The sequence below is a fragment of the Coregonus lavaretus genome (genome assembly GCF_964263955.1).
Source record: "Coregonus lavaretus genome assembly, chromosome: 19".
Taxonomy (NCBI): Eukaryota; Metazoa; Chordata; class Actinopteri; order Salmoniformes; family Salmonidae; genus Coregonus; species Coregonus lavaretus.
The window spans coordinates 17,960,331-17,986,558 of NC_140006.1; the positions used below are offsets into that span (position 1 = coordinate 17,960,331).

At 41.5% G+C, this 26,228-nt stretch overlaps 2 protein-coding genes across 4 annotated transcripts; one reads left to right on the forward strand and one right to left on the reverse strand.

Moving 5' to 3' along the window:
* Nucleotides 1-623: 623 nt before the first annotated feature.
* LOC311147056 (multiple myeloma tumor-associated protein 2 homolog) lies at nucleotides 624-7,710 on the reverse strand. 2 transcript variants are annotated; one of them, XM_084183668.1, is made up of 6 exons: nucleotides 7,105-7,710; nucleotides 2,880-3,033; nucleotides 2,747-2,792; nucleotides 2,351-2,423; nucleotides 1,940-1,978; nucleotides 624-718 (listed from the first exon to the last, which is right to left on the reverse strand). In XM_084183668.1, exons 1-6 carry the CDS (start codon nucleotides 7,199-7,201, stop codon nucleotides 660-662), a joined length of 468 nt encoding a protein of 155 aa, XP_084039794.1. In that variant the 5' UTR covers nucleotides 7,202-7,710; the 3' UTR covers nucleotides 624-659. The 2 variants fall into 2 exon arrangements, with proteins under 2 accessions (XP_084039794.1, XP_084039795.1); XM_084183669.1 differs by having other exon boundaries at nucleotides 1,940-2,012; nucleotides 7,105-7,701.
* Nucleotides 6,639-26,160, forward strand: LOC311147055 (guanylate kinase-like). 2 transcript variants are annotated; one of them, XM_084183666.1, is made up of 7 exons: nucleotides 6,639-6,840; nucleotides 22,795-22,908; nucleotides 23,009-23,050; nucleotides 23,203-23,438; nucleotides 23,609-23,693; nucleotides 23,808-23,893; nucleotides 24,052-26,160. In XM_084183666.1, exons 1-7 carry the CDS (start codon nucleotides 6,816-6,818, stop codon nucleotides 24,088-24,090), a joined length of 627 nt encoding a protein of 208 aa, XP_084039792.1. In that variant the 5' UTR covers nucleotides 6,639-6,815; the 3' UTR covers nucleotides 24,091-26,160. The 2 variants fall into 2 exon arrangements, with proteins under 2 accessions (XP_084039792.1, XP_084039793.1); XM_084183667.1 differs by lacking the exon at nucleotides 6,639-6,840 and adding an exon at nucleotides 17,311-17,396.
* Nucleotides 26,161-26,228: the final 68 nt, after the last annotated feature.

The following is a 26,228-nucleotide window of genomic DNA, read 5'->3' on the forward strand; positions in this document are numbered from 1 at the left end:
GGCAACTGCTTGGCCTCCGACCGCAAGGCACTACAGAGGGTAGTGCGTACGGCCCAGTACATCACTGGGGCCAAGCTTCCTGCCATCCAGGACCTCTATACCAGGCGGTGTCAGAGGAAGGCCCTCAAAATTGTCAAAGACTCCAGCCACCCTAGTCATAGACTGTTCTCTCTGCTACCGCACGGCAAGCGGTACCGGAGTGCCAAGTCTAGGTCCAAAAGACTTCTCAACAGCTTCTACCCCCAAGCCATAAGACTCCTGAACAGCTAATCATGGCTACCCAGACTATTTGCACTGCCCCCCCACCCCATCCTTTTACGCTGCTGCTACTCTGTTAACTATTTATGCATAGTCACTTTAACTCTGCCCACATGTACATATTACTTCAACTACCTCAACTAGCCGGTGCCCCCGCACATTGACTCTGCACCGGTACCCCCCTGTATATATAGCCTCCCTACTGTTATTTTATTTTACTTCTGCTCTTTTTTTCTCAACACTTTTTGTTGTTGTTTTATTTTTACTTTTTTGTTAAAAATAAATGCACTGTTGGTTAAGGGCTGTAAGTAAGCATTTCACTGTAATGTCTGCACCTGTTGTATTCGGCGCATGTGGCCAATAAAATTTGATTTGATTTGATGTCCTGTTTCTCTGTGTTCTCAGACATCTTTCTTGCAGAGGCTTCCTGGCTTCCAGACTTCCCTTCTGTTATATGGTGCTGTGAAAACAATGCTCTCCATTATGACCATAATCATGTAACATCTACCATGTCTATTACAGCATCAATTCCCAAACTGGATAAATCATGTAGCTACACCAGTGGAGGCTCCTCAGAGGAACAAGGGGAGGACCATCCTACTCAGTGAATTTCATAAAAATTAAAAGTTATCCTTTTTAGATAAAACTATACTAAATATATTCACGTCACCAAATAACTGATTAAAACATTGTTTTGCAATGAAAGTCTACAGTAACCTCAACAGCATCTTCTAGGATAGTTCAATAGTGTAGCCGGAGGACAGCTATTTTCCATCCTCTGGGTACATTGATTTCAGAACAAAACCTAGGAGGCTCATGGTTCTCACCCCGTTTCATAGACTTACACAGTTATTATGACAACTTCCGGACGACGTCCTCCGACCTATCGGAGCTCTTGTGGCATAAACAAATGTGTCTATCCAATCAAAAGATCAGAGAATTAATCCAGTACTGGAAGCATAAGCTACAGTTAGCTAGCACTGCAGTGCATAACGTGTGGTGAGTAGTTGAAATTAATTTCTAACTATATTTTCTTCTTCTTCTTCTTCTTAGTTTACTTTTCACTTACTTAGCTAATGAAGCTAATTTAGCCTACTCAACAACCGGACTCAAACAGAGAGGAATGCTATTTATGTTAGCTAGCTGGTGAAGGCTATCCAACACCGCAACTCTTCCAAGTGTATATGTACATTCTGCCGATTCTGTTGCAAAACGTTTCTTAAATGGAAGCAAACATAACGAAGTGGGATGGACCTACCTGAATTTGACCAATAGAAACTCTCATTTTAGTTTACCGTTTTGCCGCTACATGCAGGCTAGACTGTGCAAGGCAGTATTGAATGTGTCACTGTCTGTCACCTTGATTACACCAATTTCAGGTGTCTCTCGACCTCACGATGGATTTAGGGCAAATTTGAGTATTATGTAGTAGCCTAAACCTATCGATGATACATTAAGCTGGGTGAATGGAATATGAATGACAGTCATTCAATATGCTGTAATAGAAATAAGGCCATGCTCATTAAAAAAAAGTGCCCTCCCTAATCTTAAAACGGCACTGAGCTACAAATGTGTAGCTAACACAAATGGATTAACACACCAACACATTGTTGTGTACTATTCTGGATAGCTAAACTTTGAGTTTGGATGTTCTACACAGAGAGCATAAAAATAAACTTACTGTAAAGACTGACAAGCCTATTTTGGCAGCTTCCTTCTCCTGTTGGGAAAACACAATTTTCTGTGATGTTGCACTGGTGACAGAAAACATATTCATAATTACTCAACTAGTACACTCAAATTCAATATGGCAAGCACTCTTTTTTCCCACTTGAATTTCAAGGTGATACTCTGCCATGGACTTATGTACGCTGCTACAAAAATAGAGTCTAAAGAGCGACGTGAGATAATGCGTAGAAGGGGTAAAAAATTAAATAACATCTCTAAACTGAGGATACATAAACACAACTCAAGAGCCACAGTGGTTCCAAAACCATTAATATCTTGTTGGTGGAATCTCCTACTGTAATACAGAACCAGAGCCTAACATTTCAGCAACAAACACTTTTGCAAATAGCAGACAGTCAGTTACCCAGAGCTTCCAAGGCCTGAGACTCTATCCACATCTCTGTCCTCAGCTTCCACCTCCTCCCTTCTGCAAGGTCCTGTTGGGCACATTGCAATCGACATTAAAGCAATCATGTACTCATCCCTAAGATTTATGATCAAATATGATTGGAAATGGATTCTGCTTGCTATTTGGGATCTAGGCTAGTTACTGTAAAACAGTGTGACAACTGCAAAAAAATAAAATAATAATGATTGATTGAAACTAAATTGAATTGTATCTTCCCTGGTCTAATGCAGTTGTGATACTATAAAATGAAGACATGATTGTGATCCAAAACATACAATCTAGGACTTGTGCAACAAAAAGCACATAATACAAATGTGTCTCAAAAACACTATGAAGGAAAAAAAGAAGCACCTCTTTGGTCAGGCCAGTTGGTTGTCTCTTTATAGTATTGTGGCCTCTGAAAAGAAAGAATAAGACATATTAGTTTGACTTTTGATTCTAATATTTCTGTAAGGTTCTTATTTCTGTGTAATGTTCCTCTTACAGGGCAGCCATCAGTGCCTCTTGCTCTGCTGCCTTCACAGCGTCAAGCTCCTCTTCTCTTGACATAGGCTTGACACCGCCTTTTTTGTCTTTGGCATACCACGTCAGATCTTTGCCTTTCTGCCATCGCCCCACTGGTGCCATAAGGGAGTTCCCTGGGGATTAAACAATAACAGGGATGTAACTTTACTCCAAATGCAAGCATGCGTGCCCAAATCAGAGACATGGCTTTAGTAATGAAGTTATACATAAAGTTTAATTCGGTTTGATTTTCCAAACACAGAAGTGATTATTATAACTATTCTTCCTCAGGGTGATATCTAGAAATCTAAGATTTTGCAACAATGCTCCGCTCTCCTCCTGGCTGCAGTGTTGTAAAACCTTTGAAAAACAGTTATCGTGACCAGCGTATTAATTTGGAGAACATCTCCAAATTGCACAACGTTTCAAGTTAGTCAATTCATACATGTGGTCCTCTGTAGCTCAATTGGTAGAGCATGGCGCTTGTAACGTCAGGGTAGTGGGTTTGATCCCCGGGACCACTCATACGTAAAAATGTATGCACACATGACTGTAAGTCGCTTTGGATAAAAGCGTCTGCTAAATGGCATATTATATTATACATACACACACAATGTATATGTATACACATATACAGTGAGGGAAAAAAGTATTTGATCCCCTGCTGATTTTGTACGTTTGCCCACTGACAAAGACATGATCAGTCTATAATTTTAATGGTAGGTTTATTTGAACAGTGAGAGAGAGAATAACAACAAAATAATCCAGAAAAAAGCATGTCAAAAATGTTATAAATTGATTTGCATTTTAATGAGGGAAATAAGTATTTGACCCCCTCTCAATCAGAAAGATTTCTGGCTCCCAGGTGTCTTTTATACAGGTAACGAGCTGAGATTAGGAGCACACTCTTAAAGGGAGTGCTCCCAATCTTAGCTTGTTACCTGTATAAAAGACACCTGTCCACAGAAGCAATCAATCAATCAGATCCCAAACTCTCCACCATGGCCAAGACCAACGAGCTCTCCAAGGATGTCAGGGACAAGATTGTAGACCTACACAAGGCTGGAATGGGCTACAAGACCATCGCCAAGCAGCTTGGTGAGAAGGTGACAACAGTTGGTGCGATTATTAGCAAATGGAAGAAACACAAAATAACTGTCAATCTCCCTCGGCCTGGGGCTCCATGCAAGATCTCACCTTGTGGAGTTGCAATGATCATGAGAACGGTGAGGAATCAGCCCAGAACTACACAGGAGGATCTTGTCAATGATCTCAAGGCAGCTGGGACCATAGTCACCAAGAAAATAATTGGTAACACACTACGCCGTGAAGGACTGAAATCCTACAGCGCCTGCTCAAGAAAGCACATATACAGGCCCGTCTGAAGTTTGCCAATGAACATCTGAATGATTCAGAGGAGAACTGGCTAAAAGTGTTGTGGTCAGATGAGACCAAAATCGAGCTCTTTGGCATCAACTCAACTCGCTGTGTTTGGAGGAGGAGGAATGCTGCCTATGACCCCAAGAACACCATCCCCACCGTCAAACATGGAGGTGGAAACATTACGCTTTGGGGGTGTTTTTCTGCTAAGGGGACAGGACAACTTCACCGCATCAAAGGGACGATGGACGGGGCCATGTACCGTCAAATCTTGGGTGAGAACCTCCTTCCCTCAGCCAGGGCACTGAAAATGGGTCGTGGATGGGTATTCCAGCATGACAATGACCCAAAACACACAGCCAAGGCAACAAAGGAGTGGCTCAAGAAGAAGCACATTAAGGTCCTGGAGTGGCCTAGCCAGTCTCCAGACCTTAATCCCATAGAAAATCTGTGGAGGGAGCTGAAGGTTCGAGTTGCCAAACGTCAGCCTCGAAACCTTAATGACTTGGAGAAGATCTGCAAAGAGGAGTGGGACAAAATCCCTCCTGAGATGTATGCAAACCTGGTGGCCAACTAAAAGAAACGTCTGACCTCTGATTGCCAACAAGGGTTTTGCAACCAAGTACTAAGTCATCTTTTGCAGAGGGGTCAAATACTTATTTCCCTAATTAAAATGCAAATCAATTTATAACATTTTTGACATGCGTTTTTCTGGATTTATTTGTTGTTATTCTGTCTCTCACTGTTCAAATAAACCTACCATTAAAATTATAGACTGATTATGTCTGTCAGTGGGCAAACGTACAAAATCAGCAGGGGATCAAATACTTTTTTCCCTCACTGTACATATATACACATACAGTACTTTGGGACATGTAGTGTGTATGTGGACACCTGCTCGTCAGACATCTCATTCCAAAATTATGGGCATTAATATGGAGTTGGTCCCCCCTTTCCTGCTTTAACTGCCTCCACTCTTCTGGGAAGGCTTTCCACTAGATGTTGGAACATTGCTGCGGGGACTTGCTTTCATTCAGCCACAAGAGCATTAGTGAGGTCGGGCACTTCCTTTGCGTGATTAGGCCTGGCTCGCAGTCAGTGTTCCAATTCATCCCAAAGGTGTTCCATGGGGTTGAGGTCAGGGCTGTGTGCAGGCCAGTCAAGTTCTTCCACACCGATCGTGACAAACCATTTCTGTATGGACCTCGCTTTGTGCACGGGGGCATTGTCATACTGAAACAGGAAAGGGCCTTCCCCAAACTGTTGCCACAAAGTTCTAAGCACAGAATCGTCTAGAATAACATTGTACGCTGTAGCATTAAGATTTCCCCTCACTGGAACTAAGGGGCCTAGCCCGAACCATGAATAACAGCCCCAGACCATTATTCCTCCTCCACCAAAATGTACAGTTGGCACTATGCATTCGGGAAGGTAGTGTTCTCCAGGCATTCGCCAAAACCAATGGCGGCGAGCTTTACACCACTCCAGCCGCCGCTTGGCATTGCGCATGGTGATCTTAGGCTTGTGTGCGGCTGCTCGGCCACAGAAACCCATTTCATGAAGCTCCAGACGAACAGTTCTTGTGCTGACGTTCCTTCCAGAGGCAGTTTCGAACTTGGTAGTGAGTGGTGCAACGATTTATACTCAATACACGCTTCAGCGGTCCCGTTCTGTGAGCTTGTGTGGCCTAACACTTTGCGGCTGAGCCGTTGTTGCTCTTAGACGTTTCCACTTCACAATAACAGCAGTAGCAGGGCAGAAATTTGACGAACTGACTTGTTGGAAAGTTGGCATCCTATGATGGTGCCACGTTGAAAGTCACTGAGCTCTTTAGTATGGGAAATTATACTGCCAATGTTTGTCTATGGAAATTGCGTGGCTGTGTTCTCGATTTTATACACCGGTCAGCAACGGGTGTGGCTGAAATAGCCGAATCCACTAATTTGAAGGAGTATCCACATACTTTTGGCTATGTACACTGAACAAAAATATAAACGCAACATGTAAAGTGTTGGTCCCATGTTTCATGAGCTGAAATAAAAAATCCCAGACATTTTCAATACGCACAAAAAGCTTCTCTCTCAAATTCTGTACACAAATTTGTTTACATCTCTGTTAGTGAGCATTTCTCTTTGCCAAGATAATCCATCCACCTGACAGGTGTGGCATATCAAGAAGCTGATTAAACAAATGTATTTCATTTTACTGATTCCCTCCTATGAAACATCAAATAAATGAAAATCAAATAAATAGTTGCGTTTATATTTTTGTTCAGTATAGTGTATATATTATATGGCTACTTTCTCATAGCAAGCTATATCTGTGCGCCTACTAAGTTAGCTACGTAACGTTAGCTTTCACATTCCCTGACCAACTGCAGTCGAGTGTGCGTGGCTGCTCTCCATGGATCTTGCCAGTATTAAATAAAGGTGTCAGCTGTGTGCGCTTGGCTTTATGAAGTTTATCATTTCGACATAGTTAGGTTTACCAAAAGAGTACGTTTCAGGCAGATACTGAGTTACTCACAAGCAATGTAATGAGAGACTACAATAAGAAAAAAGGTAAGAGAACGTGGCATTCGTGGAGAAATGTTTACAGGCTATCACGCTAACAGTTAGCTACTATTGCTAGCTTAAAGTAGCTAGCTACATGATCGATTATTATACATTGCCACCCTTACTGAAGTTACTAACAAGCATCTAACTAGAAAGTAAAATTGACCTACTTAACAGTTAGCTAGTCGCCCTGTATTTGCAAAGCTGACTAGACAGTTAGCGCCACACTGTCGTTGACGATGGGATGGATGCCCATTTTACTCCACTTACCGAGGTAGTTTTCCCTGTGTTTATCGCCTTTCACATCGTCCCAGTTGAACTGGTCTTGGCCTCCCCTTACACCCCCAGATCTCGAGGCACCTAACATAATTTCAGAGTTTAATCAAGATAAACGATGAAAGCTTTGTTTACACGTGCGCGCTAGGCCCTGTATTGATGTCCATCCGGGGAGTTTCCTTCGGACTTTCCTGCCAGTTTCTCTTCCACGTTCGCCTCGGGCGAGATGCTAGCACTTGGATTATAACGCAAGCGAGATGGTTAGAAGTACGTTGAGTAACCTTTTAGTATTTTGAAGAAATGTCGCTAGCTGAACCTTTGAAAAACTAAGTACACAACACCGTTGCAAACTGCTCTGTTTCTCGGGCGTTTGCACGATCAGCATGTGCGCAGATAGCTCATTTAGCTGGGGGCGTTCATTACTCAGTTCGTAATGCTAAATCTGCTACCACTGTAAAATACGTTTATCAAACAATTCGATTAATTAGCTTTATACATTGAGTTGGTTGTATATTGCCAAACGAGCTGTGGAATTATGTGTATAGCACGCGCAGTCTAAACGCTTAAGAATTACTGGTTTATTTGGCTCGTGATGATGACGTCGAAACACAATCTGTTATGGCTCTCACACAAAAAGTAGACAGAAGAGGGAGAAGACGACTTGGAGACATTATTGAGATCTTGGACCGCAGTCATTGCAGATGTATATGAGGTATTTCTCCAGGCTCTTCTCAGGTAGGATGATATAGACTATTTTGACCGCTAGTCTATAAAAGGTGTCAATAACCCTGCTGTTTCCCGGCTTTATCACTGAAGAAGCTAGCCAGTCTGTCACACAGGCCATAAACATTTGTCAATCCGTCTTCCATTCTTTGACTGAAGATGATATTAGCTATCTAATTCTCTGTCCGTTTATGTTGAAGTTTAAAATGTCTTGTTTACATAATCATCATCTATCCTCTCCCACACAGCTATTAGAAGTCCAACCTGCTATAGATGGTATAAGTGGTGCCTAAATTAGGTGTCAAAGTCATTTACATGGCCCTATTATGGTGTGCTGCATAAATTAGGTGTCAACGTTTAGCTATCTTCAACTTGGTGTTTCTAGAAAGCTAGCATGCCTGTGATTTATAATGAGGGACAATATGGTGAGAAAATTGAAATGTATTGTTAGTACAGATTGGACCTGGATTTGCAGCTTTTGTCTACTTTTATTGTTGAATGGATTTTTATTTTGTTGCCTTATTTTAACTGCATAAAATAGGGATTCCCAAAATCTGGTCCTGCCCCCCCCCCCCCCCCCCTGTGATCAGGGGCGTGCAACTATAGTTTTCCTTTCACAGAAAATGGGTTAGTGCAACACATTCGGCAGAAAATAGCTTCATTTTCATGAAAACAGAAGTGCAACGCTATTTGGCTAGAAGCCACACAAGTAAATGAGCTTACAATGAAAAAGCAATTTATTCTTTGCATGACCATCATATTTCTAATGTTTATCATAGGACATGTGGTTGGCAACATTCTTTCTAAGTTTTAAAAAAGTAATAAAAAATCATACCAGAGAAACACAGCTACATTTTACATTTTAGTAAATTAGCAGACGCTCTTATCCAGAGCGAATTAGTTAGTGAGTGCATACATTTTTTCATACTGGTCCCCCGTGGGAATCGAACCCACAACACTGGCGTTGCAAGCGCCATGCTCTACCAACTGAGCTACACAGGACTACGTGCATATCAGTCCGAGTGCCGTCTGCTGATAGAATGGCAGTTTGTGAATTCTCATCCAAGTGGAGAAGTGTAACTAAAGCACAAAATGAGTCTGATGCCGAGCAGAAATTACAATAAGAAGCATTTTTAGATCTGCGTTTACAAAACGCAGCAAGATATCGTTTATTTTTTTTTTCTGCATGAAAATGCAGAATTCTGCTTTAACACGACTCCTGAGTGCAAGGGACCGAGTTAGGAAAACCCTGTTCTAGACTAGCATCAAGTAATGACAGCAGAGAAGCTGAACGTATCTAATTATAGACAAGTTGATTAACAAATAGCCTACCAAATGTCATACATTTTGCCAAGGAAGAGATAAGTGCGCAAACAGCAGAAACAAATCTAAATTAGGCTTAACTATTCCCCCCCCCCCCCCCCCTGACGTTCCGCCGTCCCTGAGTAATATGTGCAGGTAGTCTACATGAGCCTTCTGAAGTAACTGTTTGACAATCAGATGGAAACATCATGACTGGTTGTGTTTATGACACATTAAAAGGTAGGCTAATACATTTTAAAAGTTAGACAACAAATCTTTACTATTAGGCCCATAGTGATCCTATTAAATTAATAGGGATTCAATATGTTATTCTATTATTAGGCCCATAAAATGTTTAAATAAATGCGCATGCACACATAGGAGGTCCCTGTACTGGGAAGAAATTAAATATACTTTCAAAATTAAGCATATCCTCCCTTATGCATAGCCTACACATGTGTAATCTATCTTACGTGACTGAGCACTTTGTTCATATTGCAGGCTGCAGCTGACTGCAATAACTACTAATCAGTAGTAGCCTAATGAAAGTAAGCTCCAACTGATTTTACATGATGAAAGGTTGGTCACTGTCTGCCAAAGACCGATCACATGCTGTGGAACAGTGGAACACATATATGGGTTAACCTAGTCCAAATCTGTAATGGCATGCAGACTGTTTCCTGTAACCTTTTTGAACTAGCTTTATCCCATGCCTGCAGTCAGCTCACATGCACCTTGTTTTCTGTCACATTTGAAAAGTGGTGCCTTGAGGTGTTACGGAAATCTTATAGGCTCAACCTATGTATGGTGCTGTTGAAGACCCAATTCTTTTGGGATGTGTTAGTGAAAATAATCTTTAACTTGTCACCTTTGGAAATTCACAATTTCTGGCTGCTATTCTGACTGAAAGTAAGAAAAAGCTAGATCTAGACCCAGCTAGATCTATATGGATGGGAATGGGCAATGGTGCGGTTACTTTATTACGCATGACATTTGACTGGATAAACCATATTGTTAGTCTGTCACAACAACATATGGACAGAGAATAGTCTGACTCTATGCATCCCAGAGTCAAGACCATTACTCTGATTCTGACATTGAAAGGAGCTGTGCATTTGTTTGTGGTTTTAAACATTCAAGAGGCGGTGGAGAATGAATGCCTGTCACATGCAGCTGTCAGGAAAACCTCAGTGCATGCATCTTTCTTGCAAGGGGTGAGCCAAGGATTGGGTTAAGCTGAAGCTGGGTTTATCTGGTCTGATTTAGCCTATTACAAGAGAGAAACATTTAAAAGTATGGAAAATAGCTTATGGATTCATAGGCTACATGGCTATTATTGCAAACTCCTTTTTCTGCAGACAACTCTTGTTCCTTTAAATTAGCATCTATAGATTTATGCGGAGTAGGCAGCACTATAGCTAAATATGACACGTCATCCGCATGGAGTGTTATTTTTGGACATCTACCCAAACCCACTGACTTTTCAGTAAGTAGCCTATTGACTAGCAATGCATAGATGGCATGGTCGTTTAATAGTGAGGTGCAATAGACCTATTTTGTGGAATGAATAGGCCTTTATTTAGTCATTTATGAGATATAGGCTAGGTCTTGATATGTTTGCAATGTTTAATAGTAATGGAAAAGGCCGTGGTATGTAGACTGTTGTATGATAGATAATTGCTCATCTGAGTTTATTTTGTGTTTTGCATGATTGATTTATCATTTTCGTAGCCTAGAGCAGGAGTGTCAAACTCATTTTGCATCGGGGGCCGCATTAAGGGCCGCACTGACAATTAGTATTCTGTTAGAATGTGCAAAAAATAAATAGTTTTGGGAATTCTCGATGCTCCCTGCCTGTCTAGCTTTAATTTCAGTGATTATTAAAGAACTGGACACAGTCAAGAAACTGTATGAATGTAGGCTCATTATCATTTCTACATAGCTTTGATTTGGTTTTAGTCATTTAAAAGTATATTGAGTTCATATTCCCCCCCTCCCCCCAAAGCATATTAAAAGCTATATATATATATATATATATATATATATATATATATACACATGCATACATACATACATACATACATACATTTTGAAAGAAAAGCAATTTTTTTGTCCATTTAAAATAACATCAAATTGTTTAGAAATACAGTGTAGACATTGTTAATGCTGTAAATGGCTATTGTAGCTGGAAACTGCTGATTTTTAACGGAATATCTACATAGGTGTACAGAGGCCCATTATCAGAAACCATCAGTCCTGTGTTCCAATGGCACGTTGTGTTTGCTAATCCAAGTTTATCCTTTTTAAAAGGCTAACTGATCATTAGAAAACCCTTTTGCAATTATGTTAGCACAGCTGAAAACTGTTGTGCTGATTAAAGAAGCAATTAAACGGGCCTTCTTGAGACTAGTTGAGTGTCTGGAGCATCAGCAATTGTGGGTTCGATTACAGGCTCAAAATGGCCAGAAACAAATAACTTTCTTCTGAAACTCATCAGTCTATTCTTGTTCTGAGAAATGAAGGCTATTCTTGTCAAGAAACTGAAGATCTCGTATAACGCTGTGTACTACTCTCTTCACAGAACAGCGCAAACTGGCTCTAACCAGAATATAAAGAGGAGTGGGAGGCCCCGGTGCACAACTGAGCAAGAGGACAAATACATTAGAAAGTCGCCTCACATGTCCTCAACTGGCAGCTTCATTAAATAGTACCCGCAAAACACCAGTCTCAATGTCAACAGTGAAGAGGTGACTCCGGTATGCTGACCTCCTAGGCAGAGTTGCAAAGAAAAAGCCATATCTCAGACTGCCCATCTGAATAATAATAATAATAATATGCCATTTAGCAGACGCTTTTATCCAAAGCGACTTACAGTCATGCGTGCATACATTTTTGTGTATGGGTGGTCCCGGGGATCGAACCCACTACCTTGGCGTTACAAGCGCCGTGCTCTACCAGTTGAGCTACAGAGGACCACATCTTTTCTTTTTATTGGCCAGTCTAAGATATAGCTTTTTAATTGGAACACAAGACTGATGGTTGCTGATAATGGGCCTCTGAATGCCTATGTAGATATTCCATTTAAAAATCAGCAGTTTCCAGCTACAATAGCCATTTACAACATTAACAATGTCTACACTGTACTTCTGATCAATTTGATGTTATTTGAATGGACAAAAAAAAAGTTTTTATTTCGTAAACAAGGACATTTCTATGTGACCCCAAACTTGAATGGTTGTGTGTGTGTGTGTGTGTGTGTATATAGATGTATATACATACAGTGAGGGGAAAAAAGTATTTGATCCCCTGCTGATTTTGTACGTTTGCCCACTGACAAAGATGTGATCAGTCTATAATTTTAATGGTAGATTTATTTGAACAGTGAGAGACAGAATAACAAATAAAAAATCCAGAAAAACACATGTCAAAAATGTTATAAATTGATTTGCATTTTAATGAGGGAAATAAGTATTTGACCCCCGCTCAATCAGAAAGATTTCTGGCTCCCAGGTGTCTTTTATACAGGTAACGAGCTGAGATTAGGAGCACACTCTTAAAGGGAGTGCTCCTAATCTCAGTTTACCTGTATAAAAGACACCTGTCCACAGAAGCAATCAATCAATCAGATTCCAAACTCTCCACCATGGCCAAGACCAAAGAGCTCTCCAAGGATGTCAGGGACAAGATTGTAGACATACACAAGGCTGGAATGGGCTACAAGACCATCGCCAAGCAGCTTGGTGAGAAGGTGACAACAGTTGGTGCGATTATTCACAAATGGAAAAACACAAAATAACTGTCAATCTCCCTTGGCCTGGGGCTCCATGCAAGATCTCATCTCGTGGAGTTGCAATGATCATGAGAACGGTGAGGAATCAGCCCAGAACTACACGGGAGGACCTTGTCAATGATCTCAAGGCAGCTGGGACCATAGTCACCAAGAAAACAATTGGTAACACACTACGCCGTGAAGGACTGAAATCCTGCAGCGCCCGCAAGGTCCCCCTGCTCAAGAAAGCACATATACAGGCCCATCTGGAGTTTGCCAATGAACATCTAAATGATTCAGAGGAGAACTGGGTGAAAGTGTGGAGGGAGCTGAAGGTTCGAGTTGCCAAAAGTCAGCCTCGAAACCTTAATGACTTGGAGAAGATCTGCAAAGGGGAGTGGGACAAAATCCCTCCTGAGATGTGTGCAAACCTGGTGGCCAACTACAAGAAACGTCTGACCTCTGTGATTGCCAACAAGGGTTTTGCCACCAAATACTAAGTCATGTTTTGCAGAGGGGTCAAATAGTTATTTCCCTCATTAAAATGCAAATCAATTCATAAAATTTTTGACATGCGTTTTCCTGGATTTTCTTCTTGTTATTCTGTCTCTCACTGTTCAAATAAACCTACCATTAGAATTATAGACTGATCATGTCTTTGTCAGTGGGCAAACGTACAAAATCCGCAGGGGATCAAATACTTTTGTCCCTCACTGTATGTGTATATCTATATGTGTTTGTGTGTGTATGTATGTATGTGTATACAGTGGGGGAAAAAAGTATTTAGTCAGCCACCAATTGTGCAAGTTCTCATACTTAAAAAGATGACAGAGGCCTGTAATTTTCATCATGGGTACACGTCAACTATGACAGACAAATTGAGATTTTTTTTCTTCCGAAAATCACATTGTAGGATTTGTAATGAATTTATTTGCAAATTATGGTGGAAAATAAGTATTTGGTCACCTACAAACAAGCAAGATTTCTGGCTCTCACAGACCTGTAACTTCTTCTTTAAGAGGCTCCTCTGTCCTCCACTCGTTACCTGTATTAATGGCACCTGTTTGAACTTGTTATCAGTATAAAAGACACCTGTCCACAACCTCAAACAGTCACACTCCAAACTCCACTATGGCCAAGACCAAAGAGCTGTCAAAGGACACCAGAAACAAAATTGTAGACCTGCACCAGGCTGGGAAGACTGAATCTGCAATAGGTAAGCAGCTTGGTTTGAAGAAATCAACTGTGGGAGCAATTATTAGGAATTGGAAGACATACAAGACCACTGATAATCTCCCTCGATCTGGGGCTCCACGCAAGATCTCACGCCGTGGGGTAAAAATGATCACAAGAACGGTGAGCAAAAATCCCAGAACCACACAGGGGGACCTAGTGAATGACCTGCAGAGAGCTGGGACCAAAGTAACAAAGCCTACCATCAGTAACACACTACGCCGCCAGGGACTCAATTCCTGCAGTGTCAGACGTGTCTCCCTGCTTAAGCCAGTACATGTCCAGGCCCGTCTGAAGTTTACTAGAGTGCATTTGGATGATCCAGAAGAGGATTGGGAGAATGTCATATGGTCAGATGAAACCAAAATAGAACGTTTTGGTAAAAACTCAACTTGTCGTGTTTGGAGGACAAAGAATGCTGAGTTGCATCCAAAGAACACCATACCTACTGTGAAGCATGGGGGTGGAAACATCATGCTTTGGGGCTGTTTTTCTGCAAAGGGACCAGGACGACTGATCCGTGTAAAGGAAAGAATGAATGGGGCCATGTATCGTGAGATTTTGAGTGAAAACCTCCTTCCATCAGCAAGGGCATTGAAGATGAAATGTGGCTGGGTCTTTCAGCATGCCAATGATCCCAAACACACCGCCCGGGCAATGAAGGAGTGGCTTCGTAAGAAGCATTTCAAGGTCCTGGAGTGGCCTAGCCAGTCTCCAGATCTCAACCCCATAGAAAATCTTTGGAGGGAGTTGAAAGTCCGTGTTGCCCAGCGACAGCCCCAAAACATCACTGCTCTAGAGGAGATCTTCATGGAGGAATGGGCCAAAATACCAGCAACCGTGTGTGAAAACCTTGTGAAGACTCACAGAAAACGTTTGACCTGTGTCATTGCCAACAAAGGGTATATAACAAAGTATTGAGAAACTTTTGTTATTGACCAAATACTCATTTTCCACCATAATTTGCAAATAAATTAATTAAAAATCCTACAATGTGATTTTCTGGATTTTTTTTCCTCATTTTGTCTGTCATAGTTGACGTGTACCTATGATGAAAATTACAGGCCTCTCATCTTTTTAAGTGGGAGAACTTGCACAATTGGTGGCTGACTAAATACTTTTTTCCCCCACTGTGTATATATATATATATACATACTACCGATCAAAAGTGTGTGTGTATGTACAGTGAGGGAAAAAAGTATTTGATCCCCTGCTGATTTTGTACATTTGCCCACTGAAAAAGACATGATCAGTCTATACTTTTAATGGTAGGTTTATTTGAACAGTGAGAGACAGAATAACAACAAATAAATCCAGAAAAACGCATGTCAAAAATGTTATAAATTGATTAGCATTTTAACGAGGGAAATAAGTATTTGACCCCTCTGCAAAACATGACTTAGTACTTGGTGGCAAAACCCTTGTTGGCAATCAGAGGTCAGACGTTTCTTGTAGTTGGCCACCAGGTTTGCACACATCTCAGGAGGGATTTTGTCCCACTCCCCTTTGCAGAGCTTCTCCAAGTCATTAAGGTTTCGAGCCTGACGTTTGGCAACTCGAACCTTCAGCTCCCTCCACAGATTTTCTATGGAATTAAGGTCTGGAGACTGGCTAGGCCACTCCAGGACCTTAATGTGCCTCTTCTTGAGCCACTCCTTTGTTGCCTTGGCTGTGTGTTTTGGGTCATTGTCATGCTGGAATACCCATTTTCAATGCCCTGGCTGAGGGAAGGAGGTTCTCACCCAAAATTTGACGTTACATGGCCCCGTCCATCATCCCTTTGATGCGGTGAAGTTGTCCTGTCCCCTTAGCAGACAAACACCCCCAAAGCATAATGTTTCCACCTCCATGTTTGACGGTGGGGATGGTGATCTTGGGGTCATAGGCAGCATTCCTCCTCCTCCAAACACGGCGAGTTGAGTTGATGCCAAAGAGCTCGATTTTGGTCTCATCTGACCACAACACTTTCACCCAGTTCTCCTCTGAATCATTCAGATGTTCATAGACAAACTTCAGACGGCCCTGTATATGTGCTTTCTTGAGCAGGGGGACCTTGCGGGCGCTGCAGGATTTCAGTCCTTCACGGCGTAGTGTGTTACCAATTGTTTTCTTGGTGACTATGGTCCCAGCTGCCTTGAGATCATTGACAAGATCCTCCCGTGTAGTTCTGGGCTGATTCCTCACCGTTCTCATGATCATTGCAACTTCACGAGGTGAGATCTTGCATGGAGCCCCAGGCCGAGGGAGATTGACAGTTATTTTGTGTTACTTCCATTTGCGAATAATCGCACCAACTGTTGTCACCTTCTCACCAAGCTGCTTGGCGATGGTCTTGTAGCCCATTCCAGCCTTGTGTAGGTCTACAATCTTGTCCCTGACATCCTTGGAGAGCTCTTTGGTCTTGGCCATGGTGGAGAGTTTGGAATCTGATTGATTGATTGCTTCTGTGGACAGGTGTATTTTATACAGGTAAATTGAGATTAGGAGCACTCCCTTTAAGAGTGTGCTCCTAATCTCAGCTCGTTACCTGTATAAAAGACACATGGGAGCCAGAAATCTTTCTGATTGAGAGGGGGTCAAATACTTATTTCCCTCATTAAAATGCAAATAAATTTAGAACATTTTTTAAATGCGTTTTTCTGGATTTTTTTGTTGTTATTCTGTCTCTCACTGTTCAAATAAACCTACCATTAAAATTATAGACTGATAATTTCTTTGTCAGTGGGCAAACGTACAAAATCAGCAGGGGATCAAATACTTTTTTTTCCTCACTGTGTGTATATATATATGTGTGTATGTGTGTATATATATATATATATACATCAAATCAAATTTTATTGGCCACATGCGCAGAATACAACAGGTGCAGACATTACAGTGAAATGCTTACTTACAGCCCTTAACCAACAGTGCATTTATTTTTAACCAAAAAGTAAAAATAAAATAACAACAAAAAATAATGGCAGAGGCGTCGTATGTTTGACCTGCCTGGCCTACAGACACCTGAAAGAAGGCCATCCCTAGGCTATGTCACAAGCTGATGGCCAGGGTTTAAACTACTGTGTACTGAGAGGTGATTGGAGGAAGTAACGATTTGGTTTCACTATGTTTGCGCGTGCGTTCCTCCCACAAGCAACACATGGATTGACAAAGGCTCCAACATATAATAGTGCTGCTCATTCAATTGCCTAGCCTGTCCTCCCACATCCTGCTGCTCACCCAGCTCCCTCACTCACACGTCTACTGACGGTGAACAAAGGTAAGGAGGAAGAGTGACTTTAGCTTATATCATTTATATGATCTAGCCTATATGGCTAACAACTAAATAATTTGCCTAATTTCAGTTTGTGACAAAACAGGCAGTCATTGTGTAGAGATTAGAGAGTAATTGTGCCATCTAAACCGCTGTGAAATATATTTTCCATAACCCAAAAATATTGTGTTTTGAAGCTGGTGTACAAAACCGAAAGTGAAAAATGCAAAAACTAAATTTAAGAACGGGAAGCATAGAAATTAAGGGTGGGCCGAGTACTCGGACAAAATGAGTATCATAACGGATATGGAGAATTTTCCGAATAAGATTATGATACGAGTATTTTTTTGTAATTGTGCGTGATCGAAAAACAATTATTTTCGGCTGCCAGCATACATCTCTCTTTCACTCAAACAGTGTGACGCGCTATGTGCTCTAAACAACTATTGGCTAGTTCTTCTGTCTGTAAAGAAACGGGAGGGGGTATCGATTGAGCCTGCTGCAACGATTGGATTAGAACAAGCCGCTCCCTCTGCGCTCATTGCCCAATACAGACATACGCGCGGCTCTGTTTCATTCACTCACTCACTCACTCACTCACTCGTCTCAGGGCAGACGTATCCCACTCTCCAAACATCGTGTACGGTCCATAGCTAGTCATTGTTGTTCAATTTAGTTATTTCCTGTCGACTTTGCTGGCTCCCCAATGGTGGAACAAGCTCCCCCACGACGCCAGGACAGCGGATTCACTGACCACCTTCCGGAGACACTTGAAACCCTACCTCTTTAAGGAATACCTGGAATAGTATAACAGTAATCCTTCTACCCCCACCCCCCCATTAAAAAAAGAAAAGAAAAAAAGGGTGGTTGTCCCACTGGCTATCCTAAGTTGAATGCACCAATTTGTAAGTCGCTATGGATAAGAGCGTCTGCTAAATTACTTAAATGTAAATGTCATATGGTTGTTTTTGTCTGTCTACTTGGCGGTGTTTGGTAGGCCTACTTTGTCTGTCGGTATAATAATTCCATTGCTGACGACGTCTGTCATTATGTCGTGATCCAAGCCCATGCTTGCTTGCTATTATTTCTTCTCGCCTAGACATGTTTACCTAGCGACAAATAATTAGAATGTTAATTGACCAGTGGCGATTTTAGCATATGAATCTTGGTGGGGTAAACTCTCCTTGTTTTTTTATGCATGCCAGCAAATCCATTAGACAACAAAACACTAAACAATACATTAATTGCACTATAAATGTGACAAACGGTGCCCACAAACTGTTATGGCCTAAATAAAGCTGTCCCAACAGCAGAGCTTTTTTTTTTCAGCACCATGGAGTGAATCCTTACCACTGCTACACCTCGCTATCAGCAGAGCCTTGTCTGGCAGTGAAATAGTTCATTCAGCCTCATTTACTGCCTTTTAAAAAACATAGCTGATGTTGCTGACTTGCTTAAACAAATGTGGTTTCTACTGACAATTGATGTACAAACTGTGGCATAAGGGGACGACGATCGGATAAGAGGCAATCCGTAATTTAAATTAAGACATTAATGAGCGAGCTAGGAAGGACATAGTCAATATAACTATTTGTTCAGCACTTTTGAAATGTACAGCGACAGAATTCAGAACATGGGCTAGTTTTAACAGTATTCTCCCTGTACACCAAGTCAGAACCGTAGGATACATTAGGGGGGGAATATACAGTGGCTTGCGAAAGTATTCACCCACCTTGGCATTTTTCCTTTTTTGTTGCCTTACAACCTGGAATTAAAATGGATTTTGGGGGGGGTTGTATCATTTGATTTACACAACATGCCTACCACTTTGAAGATGCAAAATATTTGTTATTGTGAAACAAACAAGAAATAAGACATAAAACAGAACTTGAGCGTGCATAACTATCCCCCCCCCCCCCCCCCCCCCCTCCAAAGTCAATACTTTGTAGAGCCACCTTTTGCAGCAATTGCAGCTGCAAGTCTCTTGGGGTATGTCTCTATAAGCTTGGTGCATCTAGCCACTGGGATTTTTGCCCATTCTTCAAGGCAAAACTGCTCTTGCTCCTTCAAGTTGGATTTGTTCCGCTGGTGTACAGCAATCTTTAAGTCATACCATAGATTCTCAATTGGATTGAGGTCTGGGCTTTGACTAGGCCATTCCAAGACATTTAAACGTTTCCCCTTAATTCACTCGAGTGTTGCTTTAGCAGTATACTTAGGGTCATTGTCCAGCTGGAAGGTGGACCTCCGTCCCAGCCTCAAATCTCTGGAAGACTGAAACAGGTTTCCCTCAAGAAGTTCCCTGTATTTAGCGCCATCTATCATTCCTTCAATTCTGACCAGTTTCCCAGTCCCTGCCAATGGAAAAACATCCCCACAGCATGATGCTGCCACCACCATGCTGCACTGTGGGGATGGTGTTCTCGGGGTGATGAGAGGTGTTGGGTTTGCGCCAGACATAGTTATACACGCTCACGTATTCTGTTTTTTTGTCTTATTTCTAGTTTGTTTCACAAAAAAAAGTATTTTGCATCTTCAAAGTGATGAGCATGTTGTGTAAAAAAATTATACAAACCCTCCAAAAATCCATTTTAATTCCAGGTTGTAAGGCAACAAAATAGGATAAATGCCAAGGGGGGTGAATACTTTCGCAAGACACTGTGTGTGTGTGTGTATATATAAATGTATATAAATATTTTTTTTTAGCAAAACAGGTGGGCCTCAAAACAGGTGTTTATCTTGTTTGTACAAATGTTGTGGCAAAAGTGTCAGGAGAGAAATGTTGTACTTGAAAGTGAAACAATACAGTGAGGGGAAAAAAGTATTTGATCCCCTGCTGATTTTGTACGTTTGCACTCTGACAAAGACATGATCAGTCTATAATTTTAATGGTAGGTTTATTTGAACAGTGAGAGACAGAATAACAACAAAAAAATCCAGAAAAACGCATGTCAAAATTTTTATAAATTGATTTGCATTTTAATGAGGGAAATAAGTATTTGACCCCTCTGCAAAACATGACTTAGTACTTGGTGGCAAAACCCTTGTTGGCAATCACAGAGGTCAGACGTTTCTTGTAGTTCGCCACCAGGTTTGCACAAATCTCAGAAGGGATTTTGTCCCACTCCTCTTTGCAGATCTTCTCCAAGTCATTAAGGTTTCGAGCCTGACGTTTGGCAACTCGAACCTTCAGCTCCCTCCACAGATTTTCTATGGGATTAAGGTCTGGAGATTGGCTAGGCCACTCCAGGACCTTAATGTGCTTCTTCTTGAGTCACTCCTTGGCCGTGTGTTTTGGGTCATTGTCATGCTGGAATACCCATCCACGACCCATTTTCAATGCCCTGGCTGAGGGAAGGAGGTTCTCACCCAAGATTTGATGGTACATGGCCCGTCCATCGTCCCTTTGATGCGGTGAAGTTGTCCTGTCCCCTTAGCAAAGAAACACCCCCAAACATAATGTTTCCACCTCCATGTTTGACGGTGGGGATGGTGTTCTTGGGGTCATAGGCAGCATTCCTCCTCCAAACACGGCGAGTTGAATTGATGCCAAAGAGCTCCATTTTGGTCTCATCTGACCACAACACTTTCACCCAGTTCTCCTCTGAATCATTCAGATGTTCATTGGCAAACTTCAGACGGGCCTGTATATGTGCTTTCTTGAGCAGGGGGACCTTGCGGGCGCTGCAGGATTTCTGTCCTTCACGGCCTAGTGTGTTACCAATTGTTTTCTTGGTGACTATGGTTCCGTGTAGTTCTGGGCTGATTCCTCACCGTTCTCATGATCATTGCAACTCCCCGAGGTGAGATCTTGCATGAAGCCCCAGGCCGAGGGAGATTGACAGTTCTTTTGTGTTTCTTCCATTTGCGAATAATCGCACCAACTGTTGTCACCTTCTCACCAAGCTGCTTGGCGATGGTCTTGTAGCCCATTCCAGCCTTGTGTAGGTCTACAATCTTGTCCCTGACATCCTTGGAGAGCTCTTTGGTCTTGGCCATGGTGGAGAGTTTGGAATCTGATTGATTGATTGCTTCTGTGGACAGGTGTCTTTTATACAGGTAACAAGCTGAGATTTGGAGCACTACCTTTAAGAGTGTGCTCCTAATCTCAGCTCGTTACCTGTATAAAAGACACCTGGGAGCCAGAAATCTTTCTGATTGAGAGGGGGTCAAATACTTATTTCCCTCATTTAAAATGCAAATCAATTTATAACATTTTTGACATGCGTGTTTCTGGATTTGTTTGTTGTTATTCTGTCTCTCGCTGTTCAAATAAACCTACCATTAAAATTATAGACTGATCATTTCTTTGTCAGTGGGCAAACGTACAAAATCAGCAGGGGATCAAATACTTTTTTCCCTCACTGTATATGGGGCAAGTGAATTAGCCTACCTTCATCTAAATGTGTCTGGAATAAATGTAGGCAGTAGTAGCCAGCCTTGCATTGAGCTATTTATTAGCCATCTCGTTGATAATTGAATAGTACTACGTAAGTAAATCATGTGCATTTTCATCTGTCGGGGTCGTTTATCAATGTGTGTGACTGAGTGAAGGAACATAACGATGCACTCTGAGTGATAGCGCAGTAATGCGCACTTGAGGTATAGGCTTTACTGGCGTTTTAAAGCGCACTTCCGGGTTTTCCGGTCACGAGTAAATCAGATTATGAGTATCAAGTGCGGTAAAACTAATACGATTACGAGTATGACAAGATCGGCACATAGAACAGATTTACCGCTTCTTAGGCTTGCTTTCAATGAGAATGACAGATCTATAACACATTTCTATGCACATTTGGTCGGGTTGTCCAAAAAGTTACATATTGCAGCTTTTAAACAGTCATTGCAAACTGAAAAGCTTTACTGAAATAACTTCTTCTGCCTTGCAATCAGAAGCAGCAGAGTTATTTTAGGCTCTCCAATTAGATTGTTCCATGGTGGTTCCGTGGTAACAGCCTAACAGGACATGATAACCACTGTAGGTGTAGGGTTAATTGGTCCCACTAGTCTTGCTTAGGATGTGTACTACAGAATCACCAATTCATCAGTTTTTGTAGGATACTTGGTTTGTCATATCCATTTCATATTCAGCCCTTAGGCCTATTTGTGGTATTGTTTAGACCAGGCGTATTACACCACTATTTGAATAAAGGCTACTTGAGATTTACTAGTTTCATCATGTGAATAAAGGATAGGCCTAGATATGTTTTTAATCTCAAGAATAACAGCTGCTGTGCCTGGCTGTTTCTCCTCATGACACCAGTTCCAACCATTTGTGTAAAGTGAGCTCTGTCTCGTTACATAACTCATACCATAAAGACGTGATGTAACCAGTGCAGTGAGGAATTCCAGATTGTGTGTTCTTCTCCTCTCATCTTACCCTGTCTCTCCTTCTCTCCCCCAGCTATGGCAGGACCCAGGCCAGTGGTGCTGAGTGGCCCGTCAGGGGCTGGGAAGAGCACGCTGCTCAAGAACCTGCTCAAGGAGTACGAGGGCATCTTTGGCTTCAGCGTCTCGCGTAAGTGTGCTCTGCACAAGTCCCCTGTTAACCATGTAAAATGTCAGGGAGGTGTCAGTTACAGAAATAAAATATCTAATTGTGTGCTCTCATCCCTCAGATACAACAAGGAGCCCTCGTCCTGGTGAAGAGAATGGTAAAGGTAGGTAGGGTTTTTAAACTCCAAGATAGACACTTGTACTCCAAATCCTCCTGCTACATCACTTTAGTTAGCTTCAACCATATTTGGGGGACCTATGCTGTCCCCTGTGTCTTATTCTTTTCAATAACCAACCTTTTAAATTGTTGTTTCAGATTACCATTATGTTACAAGGGAGTATATGCAGGCCAGCATCGACAAAGGGGAGTTCATTGAGAGCGCAGTGTTTTCGGGGAACATGTACGGGACGAGCAAGGCCTCCGTGCAGGCCGTCAAGGACAAGAACCTGATCTGCATCCTGGACATCGACATGCAGGGCGTGAGGGCGGTCAAGACGACAGACCTCAACCCCATCTACGTCTCGATCCAGCCTCCGTCCATGAATATCCTGGTGAGAGCCAGGAGGCATTATAAAATGGTTTACCAGGGTCATTCTTGTCTTGTTTAACTTGTATATTATTGGTTATATACGTGCAATATGGTTATAAATGTGTAGTAACTCCTGATCTAAAGCTACCCCCCCCCCATGACTTAGTCTCCCTCTGTCATTTGGCATTTTAGGAGAAACGTTTAAGGGACAGAAAGACTGAGTCAGAGGAGAGCCTCCAGAAACGTTTAGATGCTGCTCAGGTGGACATGGAGATAAGTGAGTCTGATTCTGGAGAGACTTTGGCCGATAACAGAGTTGTATGTTTATAAATGAAATGTTGAGAATTTGTTGAAGGATGTTGTCTAAAACGTTTCCCCCCCCATCTTTCAGGCAAGGAACCTGGCATATTTGACGTTGTCATTGTCAATGATAATCTTGACAATGCCTATGGGAAGTTGAAAGACGCCCTTATTGAGGTGAGTTTGTATCGACATAACATAGCTGGGTATGATGGACTGGGCCATATGCACCATTTCACTTGCCAGTAAATCCTAAATCATTAATATATATTTGTCAGTGTTGAATTTCACCATCTCCAAAATGTCATCCTCAAACCTATTTTTTATTTTTTCAGGAAATCAAAAAAGTCCAGAAAACCAACTTGTCGTCTTAAGCGAGAAGAAACCTGACAGCCATCCTGGCCACTCCTTACAAAATGGCAGCCCCCTATTCCAATCCTGAACATTCCGTCAGATACTGGTGTGGGAAGGAACTCCAGACAACATGCCTCACCCTGAACCACAGATGGTAGCCTTTTGAGTGTGCAGGAATATCTAGCCTATGTTTTTACATATTTGGAAGATATAGGCAGGTATTAAGATGATAAAATACTGTAAATAGAGATAGTTCACTTCTATTTTGCTGTTTTTATTTCTTTGGCTGGTGGTCAGTTTCAAAGTTGTTGTATTTTGATCCACAAAGAAAAATACTCCATTAATGGTTAACCTGGGACTGAGATGGTCCCTAATATGTTTTGCTTGTTTTATTTTACTATGAAGGAGTACTGCACACAGGAGATTCTGTCGCCAATTCATTCTTCTGTCCATCTACCAGTATGATAGCCCCAAAGCATTCTATTTGTATTCACTCTGACCATAATAACAAGACCCATTCCATCTACTGGATAAACAAGTTTGCTCAGCAAGAGTGGACACTTGTATGGTATGTTCGCAAATGTCATGGCTTGCCGCAAAGACTAGCCCTGTCAGTACTACTTTAGAACATTTCTGTTCTGTTCCTGTCTAGCAGAACTGACCTAAAAATGTGGTTGTACGGAAATGCATTGGTTGTCATATTAGCCACAGCATGGTTCAACAGATATAGCCGGAAATGTAAAAGAGTAGAAATATTTTTTTATGTTGCCTTTTCATTCTTTTTGAAAGAGGGATTTCTGACTCACAATAGTGCGTCAACATAGAGCAGCTAACAACCAATGCCAGGGGCCTGGGCACTAGCTAACTCTGGCTCTTATGTAGTCATACAGGGAAGCACCATCCATTCATATTACAGCCGATCTCAGGAACTTACAGTAGCCTAGCTGCTGTTTGCTAGGGGTCCTAGTCAACTTGTGTGTGAAGCGATCTATGTTGGAAGTTTCCCTGTAGGTTTTACCATACTATTGAAATGATGATAGAATGACTTAATTCACCAATAAAATAAAAGATTGCCATTTAGGGTTTACAATCATGTTAATCACTCTATAACAGCTATACAGTTTAGCTGAACTTCCTGAAACCACGACTTACCCCTAATAGATGTTTTGTTGTTCACTGTTGTTGTACAGGCGTGAAACTTTTACATTGTATATGTTTTGTGTTTTTTATCATTATTTTACTAATCTTACCTGTAGTATAATGATATGCAGGGGGCCTTTTTTGGACAGAAAATGATTGAATGAGAATAAAAGATCAATGGAATATTAAATAAATGGAGCAAATAGTGTCAGTCCTCAAAGGAAAATAAAGAAAAGCTTAAAACACGGAGCATCAGCTTTACTTGAAACTGTCTACATTGAATTCCACAAAACCTGTCTTTTGTTCTAAGTCAAGGCATCCTTTTAAAAAGGCTACATTGTCCCAGCAGCTTTTGATGTCTTTTAAGTTTGTAGTTTGACATGCCTTGTTTTACAAGGCAACTTCCATTCACAACCCAAATTTAGTGCATTGGTAACTATTATTTGACATAGGCTACTGTGGCCCATGACTATGCTCCACTGCTTATTGTCCTTTGTATTTGATTTCCCTTTGAACATGAAATTCATTCCTTTGCACAAATTACTTATTGAAACATATTTTTATGTAACTTTTTCACAAACCAACTTTTCAATGATTTAGGGCTCTATTCAATCTGTAAAGCTGAAGCGTTACAGATTCCGTGATGGAAATGTAAGATCATTTCCGATTGAGCCGACATATGCAGTATTTACCGTAAATGCAGTTTCCACTAAAGCGAAACATTGCCTTTAAATTTAAATCATGCTATAAAGCTGAACTTCCCAGATGCAGATTGAATAGAACCGTTAATGGTGCAAGCGTCATAGCCCTGCTTTGCATGTATTGTTTTCATTGGCCAGATATTGACAGTTCACCCAGCCTTCAACAAGTCCTTTTTTTACAAATATGCATGTCTAGTAACATTTTATGTATGTGTTTTACAACAGTAGTAAAGTCAAATAATGAAACTATATTGCCTGGATATCCTTTTATTTTATAAGCGATCCAGTTCAGTCAAAAACTTAGCTGAAAACAGCCA